Source organism: Laccaria bicolor, genomic scaffold (genome assembly GCF_000143565.1).
Source record: "Laccaria bicolor S238N-H82 LACBIscaffold_5 genomic scaffold, whole genome shotgun sequence".
NCBI lineage: Eukaryota > Fungi > Basidiomycota > Agaricomycetes > Agaricales > Hydnangiaceae > Laccaria > Laccaria bicolor.
Window position 1 is genome coordinate 292060 of NW_001889876.1, and position 14556 is coordinate 306615.

At 48.2% G+C, this 14556-nt stretch overlaps 5 protein-coding genes across 5 annotated transcripts; 3 read left to right on the plus strand and 2 right to left on the minus strand.

The window, feature by feature from the left end:
• Window positions 1–380: 380 nt before the first annotated feature.
• LACBIDRAFT_313486 (uncharacterized protein) lies at window positions 381–4470 on the minus strand (the record flags this gene model as incomplete). The annotated part of the gene is made up of 4 exons (XM_001877626.1): window positions 381–1761; window positions 1820–4235; window positions 4298–4416; window positions 4466–4470. The coding sequence occupies 4 exons, from the start codon at window positions 4468–4470 to the stop codon at window positions 381–383; spliced, it is 3921 nt and encodes a 1306-aa protein (XP_001877661.1).
• A 958-nt stretch (window positions 4471–5428) lies between these two features.
• LACBIDRAFT_313488 (uncharacterized protein) lies at window positions 5429–5934 on the minus strand (the record flags this gene model as incomplete). The annotated part of the gene is made up of 2 exons (XM_001877627.1): window positions 5429–5796; window positions 5850–5934. The coding sequence occupies 2 exons, from the start codon at window positions 5932–5934 to the stop codon at window positions 5429–5431; spliced, it is 453 nt and encodes a 150-aa protein (XP_001877662.1).
• Window positions 5935–6392: 458 nt separating this feature from the next.
• LACBIDRAFT_313489 (uncharacterized protein) lies at window positions 6393–6931 on the plus strand (the record flags this gene model as incomplete). The annotated part of the gene is made up of 2 exons (XM_001877253.1): window positions 6393–6461; window positions 6524–6931. 2 exons carry the CDS (start codon window positions 6393–6395, stop codon window positions 6929–6931), a joined length of 477 nt encoding a protein of 158 aa, XP_001877288.1.
• Window positions 6932–7511: 580 nt separating this feature from the next.
• LACBIDRAFT_313490 (uncharacterized protein) lies at window positions 7512–8071 on the plus strand (the record flags this gene model as incomplete). The annotated part of the gene is made up of 5 exons (XM_001877254.1): window positions 7512–7596; window positions 7649–7719; window positions 7769–7787; window positions 7837–7899; window positions 7950–8071. 5 exons carry the CDS (start codon window positions 7512–7514, stop codon window positions 8069–8071), a joined length of 360 nt encoding a protein of 119 aa, XP_001877289.1.
• A 3426-nt stretch (window positions 8072–11497) lies between these two features.
• LACBIDRAFT_313492 (uncharacterized protein) lies at window positions 11498–11905 on the plus strand (the record flags this gene model as incomplete). The annotated part of the gene is made up of 1 exon (XM_001877255.1): window positions 11498–11905. One exon carries the CDS (start codon window positions 11498–11500, stop codon window positions 11903–11905), a length of 408 nt encoding a protein of 135 aa, XP_001877290.1.
• Window positions 11906–14556: the final 2651 nt, after the last annotated feature.

The window sequence follows — 14556 nt, forward strand, 5'->3', positions numbered from 1 at the left end:
CCCTTTCTCCCAATGTCTGTCAAAGGTACTGATTAACATTGTTAATTTTTTGGAACTTGAGTTTGTAGATTTCAAGTTGTCAGGCAAATGTTAAATTCAAGTGCATAACCCTCAGTGTTTGAATCTCCAGAGCATTCATGAATTTTGTTGGCTAGAAATTGTACCTGTTAACCATAGCTACCCCCACAAATGATTCTGTGAGTTACACATAGAATTTGTTCAAAATATATAACACATTTTAGTCAGTTTGTACAATTACATACACAATTTGCTCCAACTACTCTTGAAATACACAACACACTCAGTTAGTTTGTACAATTACATACACTGCAACTACTCTTATCATGTCATTTGATCCTTTAAAATCAATCAACCCAGGTTCAGTCAGCTAAAGTGATGATTGGCTGGAGTGATTTAGTGACTGCAGATATGATATCTGCACGAAGTTCAACTTCAACTTGTTGGATTTGATGAACAAGTGAAGCAGTTAATGCATGTATAATGGCTTGGCGATTCAAGTCAGATGATGGGCCACCAGCACTCCTCTGGATGAGGTCAGATGGATAGTGATCCAAGTCAGACTGTGATTGGGTTTTCTTCCGAAGTGCAATCCGAGTGCGGAGTGGCAGCATTGGTGGGGCATTTGGCATGAAGCCTGTGACCTGCCACCATAGCTCTGATACTCTGCCATAGCGCAGTAGCAGATCACTAGACATGGCCGGTAGATGGCCAACTTCTGCTGCATACTTGACACGAGCTGTTCCAGCCATATGGCCAGCTTGTTCTGCAATGACATCCTCTCGCTCTTCATCAACCACAGCCTCTGAACCAAGGAAAACACGGCCTATTTCAACAGCTATTTGTCGATAGTCATGGACCCCAGTGTCCACTTTACAGTAGCTCCCCAAGAAAGCCTTAAACACACCACACCACTTGTCAGCTTTCCTACGTGCACCCTGACTTGTCCACAGATACTCTGAGTAGAGATGATAGACTGCAATACCTTCATCTGGCCTTGCTTGATAGATGAGTTGATTCTCAATTGGACGGACAACAAGCAGATATCTCTCCAGGAAGTTTGTGAGCCTTGGAGGACACTTCATGGGCAGGAAAGCCTCCTTCCGTATCTGGTTTGTCGTTTTCACCCGCCTGGTGACAATCCATATGTCCTGACCATCCCTGAAGACAGTACGTGGTTTGGTTGAGTTTGTATACTTGGCTTCAAGAAACTCTTCAACACGAGGAGTCTGACCTGGTGTCATAAAAGCTAACAGGCTCAGCTTCTCATTGACAGAATCGCACTGTCGCAAGAACTCCCAGAGTTTTACAGGATTGAACTTGAGGGCCTTGTTCTCCATTGTGGCCAGTTGGAGTGTCTTGTCATCCATCATAACATGAAGCAGTTGATTATTGTCATCCAGGAACTTTCCATTTTGTGTCCAGCCATATCCTCGAACTTTATTGTCCCAGTCATCTGGTATAGAATCCGGAATTGAGAGGAGCTTCTCTTGCCCCCGACAGAGAATGGTGAGCTCAGCATCTATCTCATCAGCCAGCTTTGCTAGCCCTTGCCTCCACTGTGCAATGTTGAGTGTGTGTTCACCAAAGGTGATGGACATGCCATCTTGGCTGACACGTGTTGTAGGTGCTGTGTTCGTGTTCAAGGCAATGGCGGAAGCATATCTCTGATAGTCACGACAGTTGTTGTATGGTGAAGCAACTCCTGGTTGGAGATTTAGCAGTGCCTCATTTTTTACAGATCTAGAAAGCAAATACAATGGTAAGCTTTGTTTTCAAAAACATGTGTGAGATCACTTACTCATACAAATCTCCTCCGAATTTGTCAGCATTGAGGTATCCTTCATACAGGATGGCAGCCCTGATATGATAGCACAATTTGGCGTACATCTGAGTGACATTATGTGCCTCTTTGAAGGTGCCATCTGACTGTAAGGCAGTGAGTGCTTGAAGGCACTCATTCACCTCACCCCACTTGCCTGCCACCACTTGAGCAGCATCAAGACCTGAGCGATCCAGTGGATAGAAAAGTGGCTTAAGGAACTGGTGAAGAATGAGGACTACATTGTCCTGATCTTCAGACTGAAGTGCAATTTTCAGAGCTGCTGCACGGACACGATCACCATGTGTCAGAGGGAACATGTACCCTGATGGCTCGTTGGGCTCAAGGGTGACCAGGATGGCATGGACCCACTTGTGCAGGAGTAAAGCATAGCTTTCAATGGACTTCTCATTGTCCAATGGCTGCCAAGCATCACCAGTCTGGGTGGTCCTTGGGCACTCATGGAGGAGGCATCTTACGCCAATTTCTGCCTCTCCAGCTTTCTTACCTGTGTCATGCAGGTAGGCAACTGTGGCCTCCTTGAGTGGTACCCCAAGCCAGGGAATGCCCTCCTTTGAAGTTGGAACTTTGGTGAGGGCCATGAGCTTTGCTATAGTCACAGTGTCTTTTAGATCCTCTGCAAGATGCTGATGCCAATGGGTAACTTTTAGAAGGGGAGGAATCTCATTTGGGGACAAGGCCTCATTAACCAGGGTTGAGTCTCTAAAGACTGGTAGCATCTGATCAAGATAGACTGAGTACAGATCATCAGATGCAAGGCCTGTGCGCACAGACTCAACTGGAAAACTGGGGGAATGGGTGCCAGAAAAGTATTTTTGTATGGAAGTGGAGGTTGAGTTATCAGCATAGGTCCCAGCCTTGCCAGAATGCTCTTTTGAGAAATGGGTCATTATAGTCCTCTTACTAGCCACACAGTATGAGCAGTGTGAGCACTTGAAACCCTGATTTACAGCCAGACCTTTGATGGGTGCAGAGTTTTCAGGAGGTAGTGGAAGGTTGTCCTTTTGGACAGCAAGTTTCTCAGTTTTCAGAAATTCCTTCAGAACACCCAACTGGGTAGAAGATAACAGAATTTTATGGTCCTTAGCATGCTTGAGAGCCACACTAGCATTTACTCCAACTTGGCAAGCCTTGCAGGCAATAAACTTGGGACAAGGGTCAGGCAGCCATTTCAATTCCACTACAATTAGAGAAGCAGCCTCAAGTGCACGTTCAATTATAGAGCTCTCAATTGACACAGCAGTCAGATTTAGAGCCCCCAATGCAGGTTCACTCATGGAGATTCCAGCTGAAACAGTAATCAGTCCAGGTTCAATCATGGAGCCCCCATCCAAAACAGCACCAGGTTCAATCATGGAGTCCCCAGCCAAAACAGCAGTAGGTTCAATCATGGAGCCCCCAGCCAAACCAGCAGTTAGATCAAGATGTGCAATGGAGCCCTCAGTCAGATCAACATCCATGTGTCGCTCAGAGTCAGAACTTAGCCCTGGAGAATGCTCCTCATCTCCACCTGTATCTACTTCCTGCTCCTCCCACTCCTCATCCTCCTCCTCATCGCTATCCTCCTCCTCCTCCCCATCCTCATCACCCTGCTCCTCCCCGTCCTCATCACTATCCTCCTCCTCCTCCCCATCCTCATCACCAATCTCCATCCGACCTTGGGGATCATGATCCTCATCCTCCCCATCGTCGTCACTAACCTCCATCTGACCTTCCCATAAACGGCTTGAACTTCTACTGGACCCACTTCCCATAGACTCATCCTCCCTCTCATGCTGTGGCTGTGGGCTGGTAGGTTGAGAGAAAGCGAGATGCACAAGTGGTGAAGGAGAGGGAAGCACACTAAAGCTTCCTGATGGCCTGGACGGGGATGCTGATACACTTCTTGAGGGAGAAGGCGAGCCTAATGGCTTGGAAGGGGATGCGGAGGCGCTTCTTGAAGGAGAAGGTGAGCCGCTGGTGCGTCGCTCATATGGTGTACTTCGAGAGCTGATCGGAATTGAGAGTCGAGCTGTTCTTGGCCTTGTGGCTCGAATCTCAGGAGGTGGTGGTGAGGGTTCTGGTAATGTGCTCACAGAAACGCCAGCGGCAGGTGGAGGGTGGGAGGGTTCTGGTGATGTGATAACGGAAACCCCAGCGGCAGATGGAGGGTGGGAGAGTTCTGAGGATGCGATAATGGAAACCCCAGCGGTGGGTGGGAAAAGTTCATATTGGGTGGTGAAATCTTCTTTAGACATAGAGTGTTTCCTGACAAGATGCCCCTCAACACTCCTCCAGGAGAATTCCGAATAGTCAGGACAATTATAAATGCATGATATCTTCTGATCTATTGCTGGCCTGACCGATCGACCGATCTCAGTGCCAGCACCTGCTTCTAAAGAAAAAGAAAAAAAAAGCTGATTGTTTGGAGATGGGGCAGCCAGCTGAAACACTCACTCTTTGAATTTACACGGACTATTGCAGTTTGACAGTGATTATGCTTGACATGCGACTCATAAGCCCTGAGGCCAGGTACTCCTGATTTAGGCGTCCAGGAGCAAGCTGAACAACGTGCCCTGCCAATTGGGTCAGATAAGGTCTCAATGATTATGGGTGGGCACATACGCCATGGGTGAATAGTGATTTCAAGGACTGGTGGTTGAAGTCTTGAATCGTGGTTATTGAGAGGGTTGAAGTCACAGATGTTGTGACCTTTCTGGGTAAGCCGAGACAAACCAAAATACTGGTGGTTGGGTTCGGAGATGTGGTGAGAGGCTGGATAGTAAAGGGTGGTGGTGGTTGAAGTCAGAGATGTTATCGCGATCGCGATGTAGTTGGTCAACAGAGTCAAACACGGACGTGATGACAAACGTGACGATGGCTTTCGCCTTGTTCCAAGTAACACACAACATGTCCTTTATATCAACTACCACAATCAACCACCTTTCTGTCGGCTAACGTCTACCATCATGGTATCATCACCAGAATCCCTCTCTTGCAAGTCTTCGTCCTCTTCATTCCGCATGCCACCACTAATGAGCAATGCAGCCACTCTTCGTGCCCACTCTCCTCCAGCCGTCGATTTATGCCATATGACATCCGGCCTCGGCTCACCTACAAAACACCCCCAACGCAGCCTACGCTCAAACGAACCCCGACTCGGATCACGTTCACCCAACTCAATCCCTTCATCACCCACCTTGGTGTACGTGTCTTTTTCTTTCACTCACATGTACCCTGATCTGACACGATAACCACAGCCGCTCGTCTTCATCGGCGATCTTCGAATGGGTCATTGAACCTCCCGTTATCCCTCCGCCCACGCTCCCCCATCACCCACCCAACCCCCAGAGTATCACGCGCAAAGTCGACTGAAGAAATCGAGCAGTCTGTTCCCTCCGTTCTCGACTCTGCCGCGTCCATCGACGACTCGCATGCAGAGGAACAAGTATCTGTAGAGCCCCCCCTGCCTCTCAGAGCAGTGCCCGTTGAGTTTCAGGAGCAGGAGTCCCAGTCCCTTGGGTTCAAGGAACATAACTGCTGCCGGTGTACTCATCCGTAACCTCCTTCTGAGCCCACATGCACCGCCTACCACCTTCCCCGTCGTCGGCCGCATTCACCCACCCAGCTTCCAGCGATCAGGCTTATGATCCAGACACAGACGGCTACGGTGGCTTCGACGCCGTCCCTCATCACGCCCACTTCGGCGTATTTCTCGACTACGTCGATGGGTAGTTCTTCATCTTCGTCTTCCCCTACTATGACGACGGCGCAAGAACACCCGCTTGCTTCGCTTCCAGAGCCTGACGATGGTGATGTCTGCGCGGGGGACGAAACAGAGGATTCAGCAAAAGGGAGGAAACGCAAAGCACAGGCAAAGGGCAAGGAAGAGTCGAGGTGCGAGAAAATTGCGAACTTGCTTGTGGAGGGAAAGAAGGGCGCGGATTCGGAGAAGGCTGTGAGTGGGAGGGAATTATGATGGGGCAGAAAGGAAAATCAGAGCTCTCGCCTTCATCCTCCTCCACCAGACCCCGCCGCTCTCCAAAGACGACGACCCCTGCTGTCGATTCTATCCCTCGGGTCACCACTCGCATCGAGACAACCCCAATGCAAGATGTTTTGCAGCCAGACACTACCTCCACACAAATTCAATCCGACGACCCTTCCCCCCTTCCCGTAGGCCTCTCCGCAGTCCCACTAACCCACATGTTCAAACGCTCTCTCTCCCTTCCGTCAAGCAGCCCGCACTCAACACTCCCGGAATCTACAATCACTCTTCCATCTGACGCCGCGTCGCCAGGAGACGGGGAAGCCAGCAGGATGGGTACACCAGGCACACCACCATTGCGTCGTCATCCCCACTCTCAAACTATGACCACAGGAGATACCGCCACCTCATTCCCGCTCCTCTGCACTCCTTTTACATCCTCGACATCTCCAGTGGGAGGATGAAGAAGCACGTCGAAGGAGTGAGTTATCCCAAGAGGGCGAGTATTGGTGGCCGTCGCCGGGTTTGGAAGGCCAGATCGCTGACTCGGGCTGTGAGCGGCCGATGATCGTCACGTCTTATGGGATGGGATATGAAGATTCTGTCGGACAGTTCGATCATCAGTACAACGAGGTGCGCCGCTGTGCCTTGCTTCTTGTCTTTTTGACAGCTGACCTTGAATTATGTTCACTCAGCAATACGGTGCGTCTCTCGAACCCCCAAACGACGGCAGCGAGCTCGTCATTTGGTCAACAAACCCCAATCATCAAGGCCTCGTCGCCGTCATACAAGATCCTCATATGCATTCCGAGACCGACGTCCCTCTCTCGACCCCTCTCCCGCTACCTGTGTCGACAGACCCCTCAAAGTACTTCTACACCTCCCCATCCGCACCGCTCCCCGCTTCGTCATGTTCCACCTTGTCTGGTTGGGCTTTCGATTATAAGTATGACGAAACTTTGCACCAACAAGTTCATCAGCCGCTAACACGACGGCGTCAGCACCAATCCCGGCATGGTACGAAGCCCCTGGTTGGGAGGCACATCAACATCAGTTCAACCATTCTAATCTCTACTTTAGCCCGGACAATTGGGATCGGATAGAGGTGAACCATGAGGAAGATTGCCACATTGGAAGACGATCGTGATATCTGCTGTTGTCCTGGGTGAACAAGTATTTGTTCTCTTTCTCCCACCCTCTCTGCCGTTTTTTTCTTACTCTTCGACTTCGTCTCTTCGAACACATCTTGGCAAATCATTGTAGCTATTATTGTTTCCCCTTTCTTGTTTCATCGGCATCACAGTATGTAGATATGTATTAAGTTACGTTATTCATCTTCACTGTACCTCCCATCCATTCATATTGTACATAATTACTATAGAATCATTTGAAAAGTTAACACACGAGGTGCAAACTTGGGTGCAAAGCAAAATCGCAACAAATTCGAGAAGTGATCCGATAACACCGATTGTAACTATGTATGGGTTTCTCTGGCGTGTTGGTGATTTTGCTTCTCTCTTTACATACGTCCGAAACTACTTTATCCAATCCCCATTTCACAGCCGACTCATCTGCTCTCATTTTAACAACTTGAAGGTCGACGGAACCACATACCTATTCGATCGCTCTCATAGCTCCCTTTAGTCAACCAACTCTCAAAATTACTGGACGTTGCTGAATCATATGTTCTCCCCAACGTATGCCACTAACGCCGCTGGTCTCAATTACATTCGTTTTACAGTCGGAGCTTCTGATTTTTCTGCGAACCGTGAGTCAATCGAAGCCTCAAGCTCCCTCTGACGTTGATCTCAGAATTTTAGTTTATAGTCTAGATGACAGCAGTGGCGATATATCTTTCAGCAACTTCAATATCAACAAGGTCCTATCCTATGTTTTTTTCATTCTCAAGGATATTCGGGGGATCAGTTCTAATCTCACAGTCCATATTATCCCATGGTGGTAAGTGCCCAGCTCTCCCTTTGACATCCACTCACTGCTTTTTAGCCAGGTTGGGTGAAAGATAGTGGGAGTATGAATGGCGGATCCTTACAGTCAAAATACGTCCCTGCTTGTATGAACTTATCATCCGCTACCGCATTCTATCTCTTCTCTGCTTTACAGATCCTACGTACCTTCTCAAAGCCGTACAAGGTTTCCAAAGTCAAGGTATGAACAAAAATCCTGACATTCCTCGCCCATTTGAAGAAGTTTTATTGCTTCTCCCATTTGAATATCTTCGCTGATTGTCTTCGGTCATGGGATTAAAATGGAGTCTGTGGAGATTATGTTTAATGAGGTGTTCGTAATTTACATATTCCACGTACTGGCCTGTGCCCGAGTATGGGCGAGTCGTGGGCGGTTGTGGAGGTAGCGCTCAGGTAGTAAATACCTATTCTCATCAGAGGGCCAGGGATGGGAGTGGACTTACGGAGGATTAAAATGGGCGCATTCTCGCGAGGCCTATTTGAACGATAACATGAGCATCCCTTTGAGGGTAAGTCCAGGGGCTCCATTGCACGTCCAATAGTGACGTAGAATATTTTCTCCAAGCATCATTTCAGACGCCAGTGCGGAAATAAGAACATGAAGGTGTCAGTTTTGGTTTTTATGGGAATTATTCAATGTGCAGCAATCCCATATCGCACTACTGAGTATGCGACGGCTGTGGGGATCCACCAACCCCGCATACTTGTTGGTCAGTAAAGAAATTCGATTTCGTAGTCAATGACCGACGACTGTTGTACTGATTCACTCATGCCCATGGGAAGGGAACTTGGTGTATCCGAGTCCTCGTACAGGGCAAGTCGGGTTAGAGATTGGGGGAAGACATCAAATTTGAAGTCCTGTCGACGCGAAGCGCAATGAACCGATGTTCGTCGAATTGTTTGGCGCTCCCCACAGCTATGCTGTCACCAGTCGAAAGTGGGTCGGGAAACCATGCATCCGGCGTAATTGGTAGAGATTAAACAGTCTCTTCCAGCCCTCTTTTTAAGAGGTCTCATCGCGTTCTAATGTTTGGAGCTCAATGGTGTGGTTAATGGGGAGCAGACTTTGATGCAGCTCCTTGAACACAAAGCAGGAGGTGAAAGCGCCGGAGATCGAGAAGGCTGACTTTGTAGTTTGAACTCTCTCTCCAAAATAGGTTGGGCTACCTTTATTAACCCTATGAGAAACCAATCCACAATCTAGCAATCCGCAACAACTGAGACCACGGCATAGGACGTTATCAAGGATGTCTTCAAAGCACAGCTGACGGTGACGTCGAGTTATCAAGATAATGCAACAGAGACACAGATAGGAGATCAATTGAAGAACATTCCTTTGATGGCCATAAACCTGCAAAATGGCCTACACGTTGCAGTTGTATCGCAGTCAAGTACAAGATGAGGAGAGGACAGTTTCAAGGCGCGAGGAAGTCACGTGTGTATACGATGAGCTTGGAGTGTTTACGTAACCATGACACTGATCTCACCGTTGTCTCACCATTTGCACCGTGCGCGTTTCCACAAACCAATGATACTGTATCCGCATTTTCTAATATCACTAATTCTTATATAATACCATGGCCACAACCTGGGGTTGCAGATCGTAAGATCCTCGATTCCCATCCCAGCTGTTTGCTGGGACTGGTACGATGGCAAGCGCGAGACAGCGTGCTTGACGGGTCACCTCTCTACCACCTACCATAGCGAAGCAATACGGATGGCGTCTAGTTGCGAGTAGCCATGCGTGTGGAGAAAACATGCAGACCCATCGGTCTGGTGCGGGTTTATCGAGTAGCGAGTGTTGCTGCCGAAAAAGAACTAAAGGAGTACAACTTAAAAGCGAAGGGACGACAACTCCCTCTTGACCTCGTCATGCGAATTGGCTCTTACCTTATCGTATGTAGCTCCACATTCAGCGATACTTGAAAAGTTCAACAATTGAATAGGATTTCGAAGGCAGCGTTTCGCCAAGACGCACAAAGAGAATGATTGCTCTCAAGTAAGAGGATTTACACGTTTACTGGCCCCCGCCGTCGTGATTATATTCAATTCCCTTACGCAGAATGGTTCGAAGTGGATGACTCGTCTTCGGCCCACTGGCATGCGTGGATATCGTTGAGCTTCAATATCACTAGAGGGTTGTTAAAGAGGCCACGACAACGCCAGAGGATGTCAAGAAAGGGTGAGTTCTCTTGGAGCTCTTAGATTTACCAAACTTATTCTTCCCTTCAAATCACCTGCCATTCGTAAGTATTTGCTTTTTAACATCTCAGCTGATCCCGACTCCCGAGCATTCAATTCTAGATCTTTCACAATTTGTAGCCCGAATGAGCCACTCTCTCAATGTATTCATGACCTACATGGTTAAACCGTCCAAGGAAATCATTCGTGATGAAGGGCGCTTGACTGGCTTGTTGTGTTTCGGGCCGTGACAATAACAACAATAACTTGAACAACCGCCCACAAACGCGCCTCTCAGCTCCAACCTTTGTCTCGTTGTAACAAAAGAAACTTGGTCTCCCCTGTCGGTTTTTTTGTTCTCCCCACTGCCAGCCTCACGCAAACCCTCAATTTGCCGCAGATCATGTTCGATGGATCCCTGCAGTTACACATTATATAACAACAAAGTTGGACGTTGGTTTGCTTTCAAGTACCGACTCACCTCTCCAAATTTGAAGTGAAGTATGGAAACGTACTTTCAGCCTGCTGCTGCCAACTACCACACTCCTCCTATTCACCCCCAACAACGACAGCGGGGATACCGTATTTGCGACCAATGCCGTACTCCAGAAACCCAGTCTCTCAAGTTCCGCCTATGTGGAGGTTGTGTATGCCGTCCTTCTCTCCTTGCTTTCATGAAGTTTGACTTGGCTCCCCTCAGCTGGTGACCCAATATTGCGCGAGCCTTGTCAGTCCCCGGTACTAACTTGCCCTCTGACGAGTCTGTCTGCCGTAGTCACAAGACTGCCAACACGATCATTGGCCTCACCATAAAGCAATCTGTCAGCACACCGAGTCAGTATCCAAAGCCGCCATTGCAGCTGCGTCTTCCTCCCCAGCCGCAGACGAACGCCTCGCGAAGAACTTCCGGAAGTTCGCTTCTGCCCATACGGCGTTGTTGGGGTGGGCTGGTTTCCAGGCATTGCAACTCAAACGTGTCCCGGCAAATATTAGGTAAAACGCGTTGCTCATTGACTTGAGCTACCATCCTCATGCCGAGTCTCATCGTCGGTAAGTCCAATGTTCCTTTCCTCCCGCGCACTCCCTCGATGCTCACGCGTGCTTTGGTAGATTTTCGATAACCTCAACCCACATTGTACCGAGGACCTATGTCCATGACCCGCTCGTCATAGCTGACATCCAGCGGCGCGAGGAACGGTGCAGGTATAGCGGAGGCATTGGCACGCTCGTCGTCGTTATCCAATGTGGCGGTGTCTCCCAAGTTATGCCCGTTGAAGTCGATCCGCCTGCGAAGATTACGTGGGACTCGAGCGACGATTGGGCGAGTGTGCTTGCGCACTTCGTGGAGAGCGGAAGGACGGATTTTAAGCCGATATCGACTACTTCAAGGGGGTGAGTTGTCCTTCCGTTGTCATTTTCGGAGAGCGGGATTGACGAACGGGTTTAGGGTGTATTATGGATGAGGAGCGAACCTGTGTGGACATCAGAAGACCATCCGCACCCATGAACCTTTGCAACCACGCACCCTTCGTCCTCAATCAGGACCACCCGGCATTTGACAGCTCGCGCACCCTCAATTCACCTTGCTCACGCATCCCCGTATCATTCCACTCCCGTTCGTGTATCTCATGCACGATCATACCCGCGTCGTCGATCGGTGCACCCTCAGCACATATTCACACCTCTAATGAGCAACATCCATTGCATCAGCATCGTCCATATCATCACCAGCAACAAAATTCACTCACATCTATCACGTCGTTATCTCGGTACAATCCGTCAGTGCCATGTCGGCTTGCCGCATCTATACCTCTTCCCCGCCTCTATTCAGCTTGTCGAGTACAAGCTCGCCCCCTTTGTTTCGCTTTCGCTTGCGTTCGCTTTTTCGTTTACCAAAAACATTCGGTTTGAATTATCTTTATCTACGGCATGTGGTTCGATTTTTTGGCGAGTTTCTTGATTATACCTGAGTGTGTAGATAGATAATCAGATTATAATAGTGTTGTGCGATACAATGGCATGCGCGCACCCAGGTTTGGTTGAGAGAGAGAGAACGACGAATGGTTGAGATTAGGGGGAGCGAAATTTCGACAGTCCCATTGAAAGCCTGAGCTTGAAATTGACAAGAGAACGGCTGATCCATAGAGTTGTGGAAGGGCAGAATACCAGGGAAAGCTCTGCAAAGTAGAAGCAGAGCAAGTTGAGAGGGCCATAGAGTTTGCATAAAGTTTACTATCGTCGGCTATCACCAGAGTTCAGCGCTCAGCGCTTCAAGTATTAAGGATAGGTCCAGCGTTGCTGACAGGAGAGCTGGGAGTTGATCGCGAGGTGGAATGTGAGGAGGGCAGAAAGGTTTCAGGGGAAGATAAAGCAGGTTTAAAAAATTTGTACGCCCCTCCAGGCTCCGAAACGACGTATCGTCGTCCTCTTAACGGACGGATGCCACCCTCGAACCCCCACATCCCGCCATGAATCTCCCAGACCTCGACACGACGTATCGCGCCGCATCTCTACGCGCGGATCGCGTATGGATTGTCGGATGGCGTTGGCCGATGTTGAGAACCTGCAAAACTTGGGCAAGAATCAAAAGGTTAGTCAAGTCATTTGAGACCCTACGCATGAAGAAGTACTTACCCGTTTGTTTGGAGCCACCATCACATATGTTAGTCACATTGTGCCTTACCTAATGGAGTAGCCGGATGTGACAAAACACCATACTACATGGGCCCAGCCGGACGGCCCGAATCTTATGATGTGCCTTTAGTGATGGTGCGGCCGTGATCCTTACAGGGACTCACTAAGTAGCATGCGCTGGCTGTCCTTTTAACCGACGGCGTAGTGTCTCACCGGCGGAGATGTCCTGATGCCCGGCGGGGAGAGTTGCGGTGTACCCTGTCCTCTGGCGGCACAAGTTGCGGCGTACCATGTAAACATAGATGGTGATCATACATAGTGATAGGGCTGCAGTCATCAGTTAAATGTCATGAATGTGAGCCATTACAACTGAAAAATATACTGAATGATTAATCACAATGAGAGTCCTACTGCAAGGTGATGAGATACTGTAATTTCTTTTGAAACACAAGCAGTCTTCATTAACTATTGTCCATATCATGTCCCCCCAGATATACAGCTGAATATAACACACCAGCAGAACACCTTCCAATAAAAACACATTGCCTTTTCATAAGAGACACTTTTTGAATAGCTGTGTTGGAGGTCTAGAGCAATATATATATATATAATAAAGCTCTGTTGCAGCAGTGCAGTTTTTTCAAAGAGGCACCGCAAGACCAATGTATTTTTTTCACCGCCGGCACAATGTATTATTTTTTAAATTGGCACTGCCAGAGAAATGTATTTTTTTTAAGGTGGCACTGCCAGCACAATGTATTACTTTTTAAAATGGCACTGCCAGAGCAATGTATTCTTTTTAAAATGGCACCGCTGGCACAATGTATTATTTTTTAAAATGGCACCGCCGGCACAATGTATTACTTTTTAAAATGGCACTGCCGGAGCAATGCATTTTTTTTAAAATGGCACCGCTGGCACAATGTATTATTTTTTAAAATGGCACCGCCAGGGCAATGTATTACTTTTCGAAATGGCACCGCCGGAGCAATGTATTATTTTTTTTTTCAAAAATGACACCGCCGGGGCAATTGTTTTTTTTATTAAAATGGCACTGAGGCAATGTATTCCTCTTTAAAACACCACCACTGGAGCAATATGCTCTGCCTTTGAAATTGCTCTGGCAGAGTAGTACTTGCATATTTTTTAGAAATACAAAAATCATGTTTAGGGCAAAGAACACTAGAATTAAACAGACAGTTGATACATATGATTACTAGTAAATGGGTGGTACTGCTGAGGTACTCTTGTTTACTTCTGCATATGTTTTCTATGGGGGGACTGAGGGGTGGATTGCAGAGGGTAGATTGCAGATGGTAAGATTGCAGCTGCGGAGGGTAGATTGCAGCTGTGGATGGTATATTGCAGGAGGTAGATTGCGGAGGGTAGGTTGCAGCTGCAGAGGGTATATTGCAGGGGGTATATTGCGGTATATTGTGGCTGTGGAGGGTATATTGCAGGAGGCATATTGCGGGAGGTATATTGTGGGAGGTATATTGCGGGAGGTATATTGCGGGAGGTATATTGCGGGAGGTATATTGCGGGAGGTATATTGCAGGAGGTATATTGTGGGAGGTATATTGCAGAGGATATATTGTGGCTGTGGATGGTATATTGCGGGAGGTATATTGCGGGAGGTATATTGCGGGAGGTATATTGCGGGAGGTATATTGCGGGAGGTATATTGCGGGAGGTATATTGCAGGAGGTATATTGCAGGAGGTATATTGCAGAGGATATATTGCGGCTGCGGATGGTATATTGCGGGAGGTATATTGCGGGAGGTATATTGTGGGAGGTATATTGTGGGAGGTATATTGCAGGAGGTATATTGTGGGAGGTACATTGCAGAGGGTATATTGCAGCTGCAGAGGGTATATTGCAGGGGGTATATTGCAGAGGGTAGATTGTGGCTGCGGAGGGTATATT